The 15,980-nt window shown below is 43.4% G+C and overlaps 1 protein-coding gene across 4 annotated transcripts in view; it reads right to left on the reverse strand.

Annotated features, from left to right (window-relative positions):
* Positions 1 to 5,890: 5,890 nt before the first annotated feature.
* LOC146813001 (C-type lectin domain family 2 member E-like) overlaps positions 5,891 to 15,980 on the reverse strand; it is a 398,453-nt gene continuing 388,363 nt past the window's right edge. For 3 of the 4 annotated variants that reach the window (XM_085620021.1, XM_085620022.1, XM_085620024.1), the window contains 2 exons: positions 12,695 to 12,801; positions 5,891 to 8,527 (listed from right to left, as the gene is read on the reverse strand). In XM_085620021.1, the coding sequence (XP_085476147.1) occupies positions 8,407 to 8,527; positions 12,695 to 12,801 (228 nt within the window). In that variant the 3' untranslated portion in view covers positions 5,891 to 8,406. The remainder of the gene's footprint in view (positions 8,528 to 12,694; positions 12,802 to 15,980) is intronic. The other variant, XM_085620023.1, reaches the window with a different exon arrangement.

Raw genomic sequence — 15,980 nt, forward strand, 5'->3', positions numbered from 1 at the left:
AAACTAGGAGAATGTCTCTTTGAACATCGAAAGTGCCTTAATTGAGGAAGCCTACGGAAGATAAGAAGTATATCTCTCACACTCTCTGGGGAACTGTGTACGCTAACTATCTAGATGGAACCAAGATAGCCTCTTAGAAAACGTGGCCTTTACCTGCTGCATTGCATATAAGAAAAATAAGAACATAAGGAGAACCATACATCTAACAGATTGAAAAATATTAACTCTTGTACAAACTAACCTATGATAGGCAACAGAGCCTAACCCAAAGAGCTTTTTCCATCATGCTGCAAGTTGATAAACGGATCAGTCCCTTTTGAACCAGAGATTTTGCTTCGCTGCACTATACATAGAGAACCCCTCCTTACGTCGCACAGACTATAAAGAACATTTTAAAAAAAATATATTTGTCCTGAAGAAGGAGACGGGAAATTCTCATACAGTCTCCGAAACGTGCGTAGACCGACCAGCGACCACATATCTGGGAGATCCATAGTAGAAACTTTGTGTTAATGCTTTAACCAAAATCTTTTGTGTTTCTCTCGAATCTTATCAATTCCTGAACTATAACTCAAACAGGATCTTACACCAGCAGAAATAAATGCAGCGGTGACACTGTTCGGCCCCGGGAGGGGGCACGGTATCAAGAACAATGGGCTTATACCCCTTGGAAGAGAAGCAAAGTACTTTCTCTTAAAAATCAGGTGCCAGATCCCAGAAAGAATCTGACTGCTTATTATAAAGAACTGACTGAAGCAGCCGATTCAATAGTTATGACGTTAGCTGACATTATGTTGTTTTTTGGGTTCCTGGTGCCGATTGATATATGGAGGCAGGTGCACTTGGTGGATCACGTGGTAGAGTTAGGAGCAACATGGGATGAGATAAAGCTGTGGGATCAAGAACGTAAGCCAGGTGAGAAGCCAAGAGCGGAAGTGTTACCTTTACCTGGCCGAATTATTACGTACATGGATTCGTTTATTGCTCCCAAGAAAGTGGATTGGGATAAACTTACAGCATGTTGTCAAAAGAAAGAGGAGTGTGTGTCAGATTTCTTTACTAGGTACAAGGGGTGTTTTGGGATTTCAGTGGTCAGGATTTGTCAGTGGATGGTGGAGTCCAGCTGTTTGTCGACAGGTTTGTTAATAATTTGCTTCCTGAGATTGCAGCCCGGATGAAGGTAGCGGAAAGTACCTGGTTCACATCCACTCCCTCGGGAATATTGAGTATGGCGCAATAATATGAACATCGAGCGAACGAACAGAGGCAGGTTGTAGAGAAGGAGGGGAAGGAATTGACGACAAAAGTGTTTTTGCAGCAGGTGCAGGGAAGTAGTGGAAGAGGAAGGGGTCAGCCGCAAGTGCAGCAGCAATGGTCTGTACCGCGAGGTGGTGGAACGATTGCTCCATATGTACCTGTGGGACCTAATCAATGTGCATATTGTAAGAAGGAGGGGCATTGGCGAAATGAGTGCCCTGAACTGCCACATGCTGGTGGGACCCTAGAAGAGGGGATTTTCGAGGACGCGGTAGAGGAACAGGAAGCCAGGGTGAGAGAAGACCAGAACGAACTGAGAATGTTGAAAAGGATCAGAATTACTTTTATGATCCTAGAGAATTATGATGTAGATGAAGCAACAGGGATGTCCATCCACAGCTAGGACAGCGACGGACAGGGTGGGGGACCAGTTTTGGTGAATGTCGATCAATGCGGACCCTATGTTGCTGCGGGTTTGCTTGGTACCTTTCAAAAGTTTTTGATTGACATGGGTGCTATGAACAGCTCAGTTTCCCGTTCGCTGGTCCCTGGGGCAGCTCTGTCTGGCAAGAATAATGTTTTGGTGGGATTTTCAGGTACGCCGGTTGTTAGTCCCATCTCTAAGCCCCTTGCTTTGACAATTGGTCTGTTTTCAGGGAAATCCTCGTTTCTTTTGACTCCAAATTGTGGCGAAAATATATTGGGGCTTGATCTGTTGAAACAGCTGCATGCAACCATTTTCTGTTCCCCAGACGGTGTTTACATGATGATTGGACCAGATGTGGCAAGGGCGAAGCAACACTTTGCCAAAGACGCCCCTCTCCCCGATGAGTTCAAGGACGTGCCTAGCACGCTGTGGGCTACAGGTGACACGGATGTAGGACTGTTGCAGGTACCGCCAGTGTCTATTCAGGTTAAGGACAATGTTTCTCGTATTCCACAGTATCAAATATTGCAGGCAGGAGAGACTGCTTTGTTGAAAATCATAAATGATTTAATTGCGTCTGGTGTGGTTGAGGAAACAGTTTCTAATGTGTGCAACAGTCCTATTCTTCCGATTCTTAAAAAGGCCACAATAGATCCACCTGATGCCCATTCTGATCTATACCGATTTATTATTGATCTTAGGGAAATTTATAAAATCGTGGTACCACAATTTCCTGTTGTTCCCGATATCACTTCGATTTTGACTATGATCCCTCCTACAGCTCAGTATTTTTCTGTGATTGATTTGAAGAATGCGTTCTTTAGTATTCTGATTAATCCGGATTCCAGGTATCTTTTCGGGTTAAATTTATCTGGCAGAAGCTTTGTGTTCTGTCGTGCTCCTCAAGGGTATACTGAAAGTCCTAGTATATATAGTCAAGGTTTGAGAGCACAATTGGACTCGCTAGTACTTCCGGCTGGTAATGTATTGTTGCAATATGTTGATGATCTCCTCGTGGCTTCTGATACTGAAGAAGGATGTAAGGAAGCCACTGTCAAATTGTTTATGCATCTGGCACACAATGGACATAAAGTGTACCTTTCTATGTTTCAGCATTGTCGACAGGAGGTTACCTATTTAGGTCACCTCCTATCGAAGGAGGGTAGAAGATTGACACCTGAACGTATTTCTGTGATCAATAAAATGGGCGTGCCGAAGACACAGAGAGAAGTGCGAGATTTCATTGGAATTACCTCATACTGTTGACGTTAGATCCCCAACTATTCTCTAATTGTGAAACCCCGCTTTTTTTCAACTACGAAAGGTGTTTGTGAACCCTTGCCGTGGACGCTTGAGTGTCAGCATGCCTTCGAGCAACTGAAGCAAGCGCTTTGTTCTGCTCCTGTCCTTGGTACTCCTGACTATAGGAAGCCCTTTGTATTGTATGTACGTGAAGTGGATGGTTGTGCGTGGAGTGTCTTGACACAGGTGGTAAGTATCGGCCCTGTGCTTATTTTTCTGCAGTCCTTGACAATGTGGCTAGAGCGCTCCCGAGCTGTCTGAGAGCCGCTGCTGCGGTGGCATTTGCAATCAGACACTCGACAGGGCTCATTCTTGACACTGACCCAACGGTCATGGTACCCCATTCTGTAGACACTTTATTGAAAATAACGCAGACGCAGCACCGTACCAGTGTGCGTCTGACTGGATATGAGCTTTGTTCGCTCCACATGTCACCATTAAACGATGTGTCACTCTAAATCCAGCCACATTACTACCCCTCCCTTCGACGAGTCATTATGCAGATGCGCATGACTGTATGTACAAAACAGAGGAAGAAACAAAGGGACGTGTAGACGTGACTAATGTTCCCTTATCTGACCCCCAAGGGGAACTATATGTCGATGGCTCCTGCCTTAAGCTACCAGATGGCACTACCTCTGCCGCATATGCGATTACCACATTGCGCACAGTCATAGAGACTTCCAGCATCCTATATCAATCTGCCCAGGCTGCTCAGTTAGTAGCCCTGTTGAGAGCTTGTCAGTTAAGTGAGAAGATGGCTGTTAATATTTACAACGACAGCCAGTACGCGTTTGGAGTCACTCATAACCTGACACGCCATGGGTTGAAGATACAACATGGCCCGTTGATCCATAGATTGCTGTCGGCTTTGATTTTACCCAAAAAGCTGGCAATACTAAAATGCAGTGCCCACAAGGTAGTTACAGATGACGTGGGTAGGGGCAATGCATTTGCGGATCAAACAGCTAGAGACACTGCTAGATCAATGATGAGTAAGGTGTTTGTGGCAGGACCTGCTAGGTGGGTACCTGATAATGTGATGTATGAGAACACTGTAGGTAGTGTTAAGGACATACAGAATGAGGCCACAACAGATGAAGTGGCTGTATGGCAGGAAAGGACAGGTACTCTAGATGAGGATGGGTGCTGGACTGATTTGTCTGACAGCCGGAGATGGCTGTTGCCCAATGCATATGTTTTCCCAGTTGTCACTATGGCTCATGGTCCCGCTCATATTAGCGCAAAAGGGATCTGTAAATTGTTAGACCCAGTGTGGCGAAATTATCTCTTTCCTAGGGTAACTGCCCATTTAGTGAAACACTGTATGATTTGCTTAAAGCATAATCCTGGGAAAGGTACTCCTGTGCCTTCTGGGAATTTCGCACCACCCTGATTTCCCTTTGAGGTTCTCTAAATGGACTTCATTGACCTAGAACGAGTGAATAATTTGAAGTACGTTCTGGGTGGAGGCGTACCCTGTGAAGGAAAATACTGCTAATGCAATGGTGAAAGCACTCATAAAATAGCTCTTCCCTCGTTTCGGTTTGCCTCGGGTGATCTGGAGTGATATATAATGGAACGCTTAAGTTGAAGCTAGCTAAGATCCAGGAGGGCACAGGCTGAAGCGGCCGGATGCGTTACTATTAGCTTTTTTGTCCACAAGAATGACCGCACACACGAGGACTGGTCTATCTCCCTATGAGGTAGTTTTTGGGTGCCATGCCAATATATGGGGTGTTCCTAGGCCAAAACCATTTAGTGAGATCCAGAATCCGATGATGATAGAGTACCTATAGGAGTTAACTAAAAATCTTCGTTCTATTCATCAGCAGATCGGAGAGCTACTGCAACCACTTCCAGAGAGTCCCGGACATAAGTTGCAGCCCGGTGACTGGGTTCTGATCCGAAACTTTGCGAGGACAAAGGCTCTGGAGCCCCGTTGGCATGAACTGAAGCAAGTCCTCCTTGTAACAAGGACTGCGGAGGTGGTTGGGAGAAAGAATTGGATACATGCTCACCATACCAAAAGAATACCACAGCCACTCCCTTATGACTGATAGATACCTTGACTGTCCGAGTAAGAAAGCTTAAATCAGGCTGGCAAATATTAAGAGCATACTGTAGATTATGGTTGTAACCAATAATTGCTTTATTTCATACCTTGTGCAGGTGCAGGGCTACAGAAACCTACCTACATTTACATTTATCAGCTAATGAGCAACTTTGCAAACATCTATATTAGAACCAGTGTTGAAAGGGCACAGATCAGGAGCAGGCTTTTCTGTGTCATTCCCGGGCTATTCACTATTATAGATGTGAATTGCCATCCTTTGTTGTTGGATGTATTGAATGGTCTCTTTCAGCAAGAGTAAGACAGAACAGCAATTGCAATTAACGTGTCTATTGAAGTGGGCACATCCACACTCCAAGAAATAATCCCAGTCCTTTTCAGGGTGAATGACAACTGTCAATAAATGACCCAATGTTAAGCCCTCTAGTAGCTTGGCACAAAACAGTCAGGCTTAAACTCAGAAACAATGTGAATAGTAGTTTTCGCAACAAAGACAAAAATAAAGTAAAAACAACAAGAAAAATCCCAAACAAATTAGAGTGCACTCTGACTCCAGCCAGGGGTCTAGGACCTTCAGGACAGCACATGGAGGTCAGGACTTGCACACGGAGGCCAGTAGAGTGGCCAGGTCAGGTTCAATTGAATCTGGTCAGCTGGGAAGCACTCTGGAACTTATTGTAGCCCTGCATTTCACATAGGAGATGAGGCAACTGACACTTGGAGTCACATTGGGGGGTCTTTAAGAAGAGGCCAGTATTTCTCCTGGTTTCTGACTGCAGGGCAGCCCTCCTTCTGAGTCTTCACAGATCCAGGAGTGTCCTGATTTCAGGTTCCAATCCAAAAAGCTTTATTCAAAAGTTGAGTCATATAAGCACAATACATGAATATCAAAATATTTCATAACATAGTACACAATACTTAAGCGAAGTATAAAACATCTTCAGGAGTAAATATAGACTGTCGTGAGCAATAATAAAAAAGAGTAATTGTGATTTTAAAAGACTGGAACAAATAAAATAGATAAAACAGTTGCAATTCATGACACTAAGTAAAACCATAATACCTAGGTTAGCTTTTGAGAGCTTAGTACGTGTAAAATATACCAATCATTGATAAAATACGTATTATATGAGTAGCCAACTTTGTTTACACAGGCACTAAAAATAGCAATTCTTCAGTTTGCAGGGAGTGTATATGTTCTAATAGCCCACGTCCATCTAAAGAATTTAGCTACTACACGGGCAATGAAGGGTGATGCATCTGTGTGCGATATTCTTAGAACGCCACCACTTCATCAAGTGCCCAGTGACCTACAGATTGGCATGAGTCACGCTCGACGGGGGACAGCATAAGTTGGGCAGATAAACAATAGGTGGGCCAGTGACTCCGATTGGGCCTGACAAGAGGGACAAGTACTATTGCCTGGTGTGACCAATTTTGCTCTATAAGACCTTATTGGTATTGAGCCCACCCTAAATTGTAAGTACAACATCCGATCGAGCGGTTTAGTTATTAGGTCCTAATACTGCTCCAGACTTAGCCTGGGTTTAACTTCTAAGAATCCTCCCATCAGTGAAGACGTATCGCTGTTTCTGGATGTATTATGAAACACTGATTGCCAGTATTTTTCCTTTAGGATCTCCTTTGAAGGGAATAGAGCACATGATGGATTTTCCCACAGGGTAGCCATGCCAATGCTGACTAGGGTGGCTCTTATCTCCCGTAACCATCTAATTTTGTGAAAGCAATCTGTCTTAATTAAATCTTTTAGGCCTGCAGCATAGGTTGCCAGTTCTGGTGTGCACCAGACTCTTTGCCAGTATAGATTGTGTAGCAATGGGCGGATGGCTTCTGATCTTACGTTAGAACCTGTTTTCTGCAACTGTTAGCTGGCAAAGATTCTCATACCCCCGAGCTACGCCCAGTATAGAGTGGAGCTAACAACTTTCATGCTGTAGATCTGCAGCACCAGACTACCTGGCTTAGTGAGAGAGGTGTTAAACTCGGTTTGTAAGGCACCAGATAGTTGCCGATGCTTCAATGGGGCCGTGTCAAGCTGGCGATTCCACCTCATGTTATTTTGCAAAATAAGCCCCAAATAAGTGAAGGTACTAACTTGTTCCAGGGGTCGGTTGTTCATAAATATGCCTCCTCTGAATGATCTATGCTGGTTGAATGTCATGAATTTCGTTTTAGATACGTTAATTTTTCCAAGCCCCAAAGAAGGCAGAACTCCTCAAAGAGTAACAAAGCACGCTGAAGACCGCTAGGGGTTTTTGAGACAATTAACATGTATTCAGCGAACATTAAAATAGGAATTTTTACTCCCGCTAAAACTGGGGCATCGGTGGGGATGGACAATAAAAACCTAGCGATTCCATTAATGAAAAGAGAAAATAACGTGGGGGCCATAACACAGCCTTGGCGCACACCTTTCTCTATGGGAAAGGAGTTGGTAACGCTACCGGGAGAGCCCCAACGTATTAGGGCAAAGTTGCCTTCATGAAGGCGGCACTAAGTGAGAGCAGTTCTGGTGACATCCCCAGCTCCTGCAACACTGCCCAAAGTTTGCTGCGGGAGACAAGATCAAATGCTGACTTGAGGTTGACAAAGGCAGCATACAAGCTGCCCTTGCCTAAGACCACAGTCCGCCACTATATTAAAATGAACCGAAACACTTGGTCGATGGTACTAGTGTGGGCCCGGAAGCCGGCTTGTAATGGGGATTAGATACCCTGGTCATCTATCCAGTCTTGCACCTTATTTAATTCCAGCCGCCCCATCACCTTTTGCAAATAATCTATTAGGCTGATGGGCCTATAGTTCCCTGGATGGGATTTATCCCCTTTTTTATACACTTTTTTTAGGTTCAGATGTTGCCACTTTTATGCATAGAGTCAGCCTGTGGGTGGGAGCAATCCCTTGCCAACCCCCAAAAATGAGTTTTTCCCTGTGTTTGACTCCAGCCTGTCTAATGGGACAAATTATGGGGGCAGGCCAGGTGCCAAATTCATTTGTAGGCGCTGGAGTCGGTTCTCTCTAAAGTGTAATCCAGACAGGATACAGCACCCCTCACCCCTCCCCCTCCAAGCCATTCTGTAAGACCCACTCTCCTCCACACCCAGGACCTTTGTCCATTGTCTGGTCCCAATAAACATTTCCCAGTGGGGGAGACACTACCAGCCCAGGAGCAACTGGTCACTCAAAGAAAGGCACTAACTTGTGAGGGATACACCCACTCTCAAAAAGATGTTTTGGGGAAGGGTTAGGCAAGAAGATCACAAATAACTGTGGAGAAGTGTGTGCTGTGTATTCTCTCAATGGCACTACCACAAATTGTGTATGATTATTGAGCTTTTTTATATGGATATTTTGAGCAGATCCACTGTTGTAGGCTATAGCATTCCGAACTTCTGACAATTAGATGACTTAGGTAAGCGCATTCTCCACGATCTTCTATTGTGAACCTGCAACAACAGGAAAACAATGTCAGGTCTTTTTGCAAGTTTACATTAAGTATTGAATACATGTTACAGAAAGCGTAGAATACAGTAAAATGTTCAAATGGCATTGAATGGCAGAAACATATACTAGTTCAACAGACTATGAATGGGAGCCTGGCAGGACAGGCACTGGCTCAGTGATGGAGTGGACTGGATGTAAGTACAACAGAAAAGTAGGCTTCCAGGGAACCAGGTGTCAGTCTAGTGATCCTCTGGTTTCATTTAACAGTGTGCAGCAGTGGGCACGTATTTTACACCTACTGGAAATGGAAGACACCATAAAGGGATTCATTCACTAGAGGAAGTGGGAGAAAACAAGCCAAATTTCCCAAAAGAGGAAACAATGGTTTACAATGGGTCAGCCTAGTAAGCCAGACAATTACACAGGAATGCTGAGCAGCAACGCACACCGAGGAGTGGAGTCTAAATTGTCAAATGGGTCTTGGTGGTTAACCTTGAATGATCTAAAAACAAACATGAGGTCCAAAGTTTGATATACGCAAGTGTGTACTGTGAAAAATACCAAGAGAAGTCGGTATCCATGGATATTATATGAAAAGCTCACATATACTTTTGGAGATATGTTTGTTACGGGAAACAACCTTTACAATGCAGTCATTACATCGCACTACCTTTACAACACAGTCATTACATCGCAACATCCTTTACATCGCATGCCATTACAACGCAGCCATTACAACGCATGTCATTACAACACATGTCACTACAACGCAGGCATCACATCGCAAGTCATTTCAAAGCATACCATTACAACGCATAGTACCCTTACACTATCTGACACTTACCCTACTGTTGCACTCACTGGAGTTAGAATAGTAATTTTTACCCCTACACTATCCAACACTTACCCTACTGTTGCACTCACTGGAGTTAGAATAGTAAATTTTACCCCTACACTATCCAACACTTACACTAATGTTGCACTCACTGGAGTTAGAATAGTAATTTTTACCCCTACACTAAACAACACTTACCTTAAATGTGATGTAATGGTATGGGATGTAATGGTATGCATTGTAAAGGTATAATGCGATGTTTGGAATGCGTTGTAAAGGTAGTTTCTAAAAATGCAATGTAATGGCATGCGATGTAAAAGAATGCGTTGTACAGGATGTTGCGATGTAAAAACTGCGCTGTAAAGGCATGCGTTGTAAATGTATGCGTTGTAACGTCATACATTCACTTGTTACATTATGAGAAATTTAGAGCAAGGCTGAGTTTGAGGCCTATTAAGCCTTGGGGGGAAGGTGGACAATGAGCTGTGACTCACATGGATGTACACAACACGCCGCCACCAGCTACACTTCATACTGCCAATGGTGCAATATGGGCCTTTTCTTGGTAGGCCCACTCTAGTGAGGGTGGGGAATAACTGGGGCTGGTTTCGGAAAACCAAACACAGGCGCATATAGGAGTTTCAACAGAGCAGATTGCCCCAGAATCCCATGTAAGTACAAACACAAGTGTGCGAAATGTGGGAGCAAGCATTCAGTCTTGCAGTGCTTTGGGGAACAAGCCAGTCACGGCTACAATGGTCAAGGCAGGGGGCGAGGAGGACCAAGTAAGTCTAGTCAAAAAGGCTTTTACTCCAGTTAGGTTGGAGATTTTGTCTTCGTTGGAATTTAATCCACAAAAAGATAATGGACTGTTGTTGGAATGGGGACTCAGTGAAGGTTTCAGACTGGGATATCAGGGCTCAAGGGATAGAAGATTTGGGGACAATTTGAGATCAGCCAGAAACACCCCTGAAGTAGTAACAGATAAGCTGAGTAAAGTGGTAGCAGAGGGATTTATTTTTGCAGCTCGTTTAACTATTGGCCCCTGCCTGAGCTCAGGGTATCACCTTTTGGGGGTAGTGCCCAAAGAAACACCAGGAGAATTTAGACTAATTCATCATGTGTGTTGGCCGGAAGGCCCGTCACTTAATGACTATCACAAAAGAGGACACAGTGGTGCAATTTACTTCTGTTTATACGGCATTGGCTTTGGTGAGACTTTGTGGTTCAGGGGTTGAACGTCACATAAAATTGACCTTAAAGCTACTGCCAGTACAGTCTTGTGATTTCTCTTCACTGGGCATCAAGTTTGAGGGCAATCTTTGTTGACAAGGCGCTACCGATAGGTTTGCAGTGTCTTGTAAGATTATTTTAGGCATTCAACACATTCATTGAATGGTGCTTTAAAACACTATTGGGTCATAAGCTGGTCACTCACTACCTGGATGACTTCGTGTTCGTAGGGGAGGAAGGGGCATGGACTGGGCCTCTGCTGTACAGAGTTTTCAGACCTTGGCTGTAGAGATTGGGGTCTCATTAGCGCCAGAAAAAAAGGAAGGCCCAAGCAGTTTTGGTTATTCTGGGCATTGAACTTGACACTCTTAGTATGGAAGCTAGGTTACCCATGGCCACAATACAAGAAATCATGGCTGGATGAAGCCGCTGATGTAAAAAAGATGTAGTTGAAGCAATCGCAGAGGTTGTTAGGTCACCCTACATTTGTGTGTAGAGCGGTGAGAGCTGTCAGATCGTTTTGTAGGCGACTTGGTTTTACCATGGCAGGGGTACAGCTCCCTCATCATAGGGTGCGAATTTCAGCAGACCTAGAGGTTTCGAGCATTTTTTATGGCAGGTTGAAATTTTCTTAGATGCTGCAGGATGGAGGGTTTGGCCGCTATTGGGAGGGAAAGTGGTGTTCAGCGTGTTGGCCAGAAGTTTCGAAGTCGGAAGGTCGGAGCATTGGCTTTTTTCAATTTTCCTACGGCTTGAAGCCTTGGCTTCATAGGGACCAGATCTGTCAAGCAAGTTGGTTACATTTATTGTGGATAACAGCACAGTAGAGGCTTTGGTGAATGGTCTACGAGGGAAGGATCAGAAATGACTGAACTTGCTAGGGTGTTTGATGTTGATTATTAAATTTAGAGCCAAAAACATGCCTGTGGTGAACAATAACTCTGCCCATGCATAATCTCGATCACAAGTACTGTGCAGTTCAAAAAGCAAGAAGTAAGGTTAACAGAGAGATGCGTAGGTTTTGTTAAAACAGGGGTGTAGGAGTGGTAGAAAACAGGGATATTAAAAGTGAAGATTACATGTTTGATCGACAAGATGGGGTTCAAAAATCTTTCAATGGGAATGAACTTTGCTTGAGATATGAGATTGCATGGGGGGAAAAAAGCTGTCAATTTCAAGTTGGTATCAGTGAGGCTGAGGGCCGTTGGTTGCGACGGACCAATTCTAAGCATTTAAAACAAAATGTTTTCAGACAGGCTGGTAGGGTGACAGGCCAGTTTTTTTGCCAACATTTTTTGCAAATCAAAAACAATGTCTCAAACGAAAAGACGTAGGCCTGGTGGAGAAGGAAAAACCCCTATTAAGGGTGTCTTTCCTGGGTGTCCGAAAAGCAGAGGGATCAGGAAATAGGACGCAAAGGTTGAGTCTTGCAGGGCAGTCCTTGTCAGTGGGTCACAAGGGAGTGATGGCTGGGGCTTGGATTTATTCATTTATTTGAGTTTTATATAGCGCTGGCTGGACCCGGAGGTACCAGAGCGCTTTACATGAGGAGAGTTACATAGGTTATAAGTTGCACATTGTTGCAGAAGGTACGTAAATTACGAGTTACATCCATTGGTTCATGGCAAGTAGAAGGGTAAGGGGTTAATGTAAAAGGGCGACAGGGAGAGAATTGGCACAAGGGAAAACACAGCAGGCAGGGGTGAGAGATTTAGGGGAGTGAGGAAAGGAATGGGGGAGGCAAGCAAAGAATGAAGGAGGGAAGAGGAGGGAAGAGGTGGGGAGGGGGTAGGAGACACAACGAGGAAAAGATGAACGCAGGGCAATTGAACTGAGAGTTGGTTGGTATGAAACATTTCCTTGGTTTATTGGAGGCATAGTTCATGTTCGAGGGCAAAGATTAAAGTTAGGGGAGTTAGCGAGGTGGGTAAGTCAAATATGTTGTAATGTTTTTAAGCTTTCAGCTGCATGCCTGTTCTAATAAAGCGGAAAGCGGCCTTTTACCCGCAAAAGTGGTGCGGTTTCCAAACGCCATCTCACCTGATATAGTTACTGACCGAAAATGCCTTACAGCGAGTTAAGCAAGCGAATGAGCACTTACCAGTTGTTGAATTTGGTGCCGTCCACCCATATCCACGGCTTGCCAGGATCCCTCCTACTCAACCCAATCCAGAGATCGGGATCCCCCTTGTGACGCAGCAAAAATTCCTTTAAACAAGACGGAAAGAGAAATGTCTTGAAACGGTCTCCTTGCGTTTGAATAAAATTGTTCGATGGAGTCAGTGCGCCGATCTGGAGCTTTCCAAAATTATTAATTATCCTTAAAGACAACAGCGATGTAGGATGGGAAAAAGAATCAAAATCGGGCCTAGAACGTTAATTTTTATCCTGAAAAGACTTTTCGAGAGACTGGTCCTGACCCGTTCTGACACTAGTTAGAATAGGTAACTATGAGAAATGATTTATTCTGATTTATTCTGACTAATTTTGGATAAAGCAATATAACTTTTGAACATGGTGTTGGTTGTTTCTTTCCTTGTCATTTATTGAATTATTATTGATTATTGTTTATAGATTGTTTATATTGTGTTGGACAGCCACTAAAACTGGTCCTATCGCCTAGATGCAGGTGCAGGGTGTTTAGGTGTTTTCTTTCCACAGGTTTGCTGCTGGTGGAGTATCGGAGCATGTGTAAGTGAAATGGGCCCTAGTGTATGATGAATGTATGTGCGTGTAACTGTGAAGATTACTCTATCTGTGGTAGTGGATATTATTTTATCATCCTGATCTGCATCAGATTCTCTGGTAGCAGAGGATGGTTTTAGATGGTTGTCTTGATCTGATAAGATAAGATAAGATTGCTTGTAAAATAGCTTATTGATTATTGATTTATTTTTGATGTTTTTGGTATATGTACTAATACTAAATGTTGGAGTCGTCATGTTGAGTTAAATGTAGTGCTTCTGGAACTTGGAAGCTGGAAGCAGTTCCGTAGTAGAGCAGAGAAAGGTGTATATGCTGCTCTCGGGAAAGACGGAATTGTAAGGAATTACGTGTGACAATAGAAGTTGCGCGTTCATTCATTGTCTGGGTTCGGAATCAGTGACATTGTATGTTACTATTAGAAATTTTCTGGTATATAAGGAGTGTGTATCGTAGTGAAGGTTATCTGTGAAACTCTGGTCTTAAGTCCCAGGGATCCGTAAGGATTGCCGTTAAAGCTTATTGCGGGAGGAGTAATAGATATTCTCTGAGCTTGTTTGCAGAACTGGGCAGAGGTAAGCTGCTTGGTTATTGTGAGTTATAATTCTGTGCGGAGGCAGATTGTGCGCTGTTCTCAGGAAGCAGGATTCTGTGTGTATGTACTATTTTTTCCCTCGTATGATTGTGCGTGAATGCATATACATTTATTGATTGTAAGACTCTTTTGGATACGTCCTAGAGGAAACAGTTATGAGATGTATGTAAAATTGTTGTCTCTTGAGAAATAGACTCTTTTTACTATTCTGTGGTTAGCGAAGCAGACAATGGAAATGTTTTTTATGTAGTGACTAACAGATTTTGTAAAATTTCGACACACGAAGTCTACTGAGAGTATTTTGTAAAGGAGGGGTAGACGAGTGACAGAGACAGGAGACAGAGACTGCAGCGGCTGCTGACGTCAGGAGGTTCGCGCACTGATTGGACAGTGACTCAGAGAAGGGTTCGCGCTAGGATTGGTGCGTTAGTGTGAGTCGCGCAAGGATTGGTAGAGCTGTTTAGTGACGTAGACGGTTCTAGGACTGCTGCGTTAACAAGAATTAAGTTTGCGAATTTTTAAAAGTAGAGAGTTTTAATAAGAATTAGCTAAAATGTATTATCAAGAAGAGAAAAAGAAAAAGACATTCTTTGGAAAAGTTAAGAAATGGTTTAGTAAGGATAAAGAGGTTAAGACAAGAGAGGGTGAGTTACTGCCTCCACCGAAAACACCTGCATCCTTCATGGTTGCAAAATATGGATTACATACCTGTGTATGGTTACAGAATTGGGTAAGGTATACTAAAGAAGATGGTGTTCTAGCATTCCCGGAAGATGGTTCATTTAATATGGCTGTGTTGAGAAATTTACGGGAAAAGATGCTGTGCTTAGACCCGAAGCCGAGACCTACGCAGTTCGAGGCTTTAGTGGAATGGGAAGAAGAGGTTCATGACAGAGAGAAGCAAAGGTCTAGAGGGTACCATAGGTACATGTTTGGGAGGAGACATGATAGTGAGTCACATCAGGAAAGGATGAAAAGATGGCGGGAAACTTGTATGACAGAGGGATTATACCCGATGAGAACAGTAGAAGCTTCTGCTCCTGCAGAAGAAAGAGGTTCTGAGACAGAAAGGAGGAGGTTTGGAGAGTATGAAGATGAAATTTTAAATGACATGATGTATAAGAGACCACCTCCATATAGATCAGAATCAGAAGACAGTACACCAGTTATTTCTCCAATAAGAAATACAGTTGAGAAAGGAAAAATGACACCTGAATCAAGAAATAGTGATTCTATAAGAGAGGAGGAAAATGCCAGAAATGCCAGACAATTAGCAAAGACGACAACAGAACTGACTGAAAAGATTAGAGAGTTAACGATGAACATGGAAGCTGTGACGGTACCAGTTACTATAGGTCCGGTAATTCCTGTGATTGACAGACAAAAGTCAGGTGAAAATGGATTGGTGATTCCATATTTTCCAGGTAGTACAGCTGGTCCTTCAGGAGATTCAGATAAAAGAACAGGGAAGAATAACCTGAGACAAACAAGACATGACGGAGATAGCGAATTAATGGAAATCAGTGATTCCAGTAGTTCAGGGATGCCAGTATTAGAACCACAGAAAAAGGGGGTTCCAGTGGGAAAGACAGCAGAAATAACAGTTGATGATTTAAACGACTGGATGAAAGTTCTTCAGAAAAAAGACAAAAATCAGGAAATTATTGATGTGAGTAAATTACGAGTAGAATTAGAAGAGTTAGTGACAGGAACAATCCCGACAGAAATTTTGAAAAGTCATCATGATGGTGAAATATTATTTATGTGTAAGAACATAACATGGAGAGCCAGACATACACATGATAGACTGAGAGCAATAGCAAATGACCAAGGAGTTGACATTGACAAAGTAAAGGCTTTACAGAAAACATACAGGATGGATTTCACAGAGAAGGATATAGAGAATTTGAATACTTCTGGTAGAACAGGACAGATCAAGGAAATGGTGGCATTACTGCGTAGATGGGGTGATGTAGAAAAGTGGAAGGATAGGTGGTATAAAAAGAGAGAGGAATCTGAAGATAGAACAACTTATTCAGCATTTCCAGTGAGAGAATCAGAGAAACCAGTGGAGCAGTTTCCTATGAGA

Source organism: Triturus cristatus, chromosome 7 (assembly GCF_964204655.1).
Source record: "Triturus cristatus chromosome 7, aTriCri1.1, whole genome shotgun sequence".
Taxonomy (NCBI): Eukaryota; Metazoa; Chordata; class Amphibia; order Caudata; family Salamandridae; genus Triturus; species Triturus cristatus.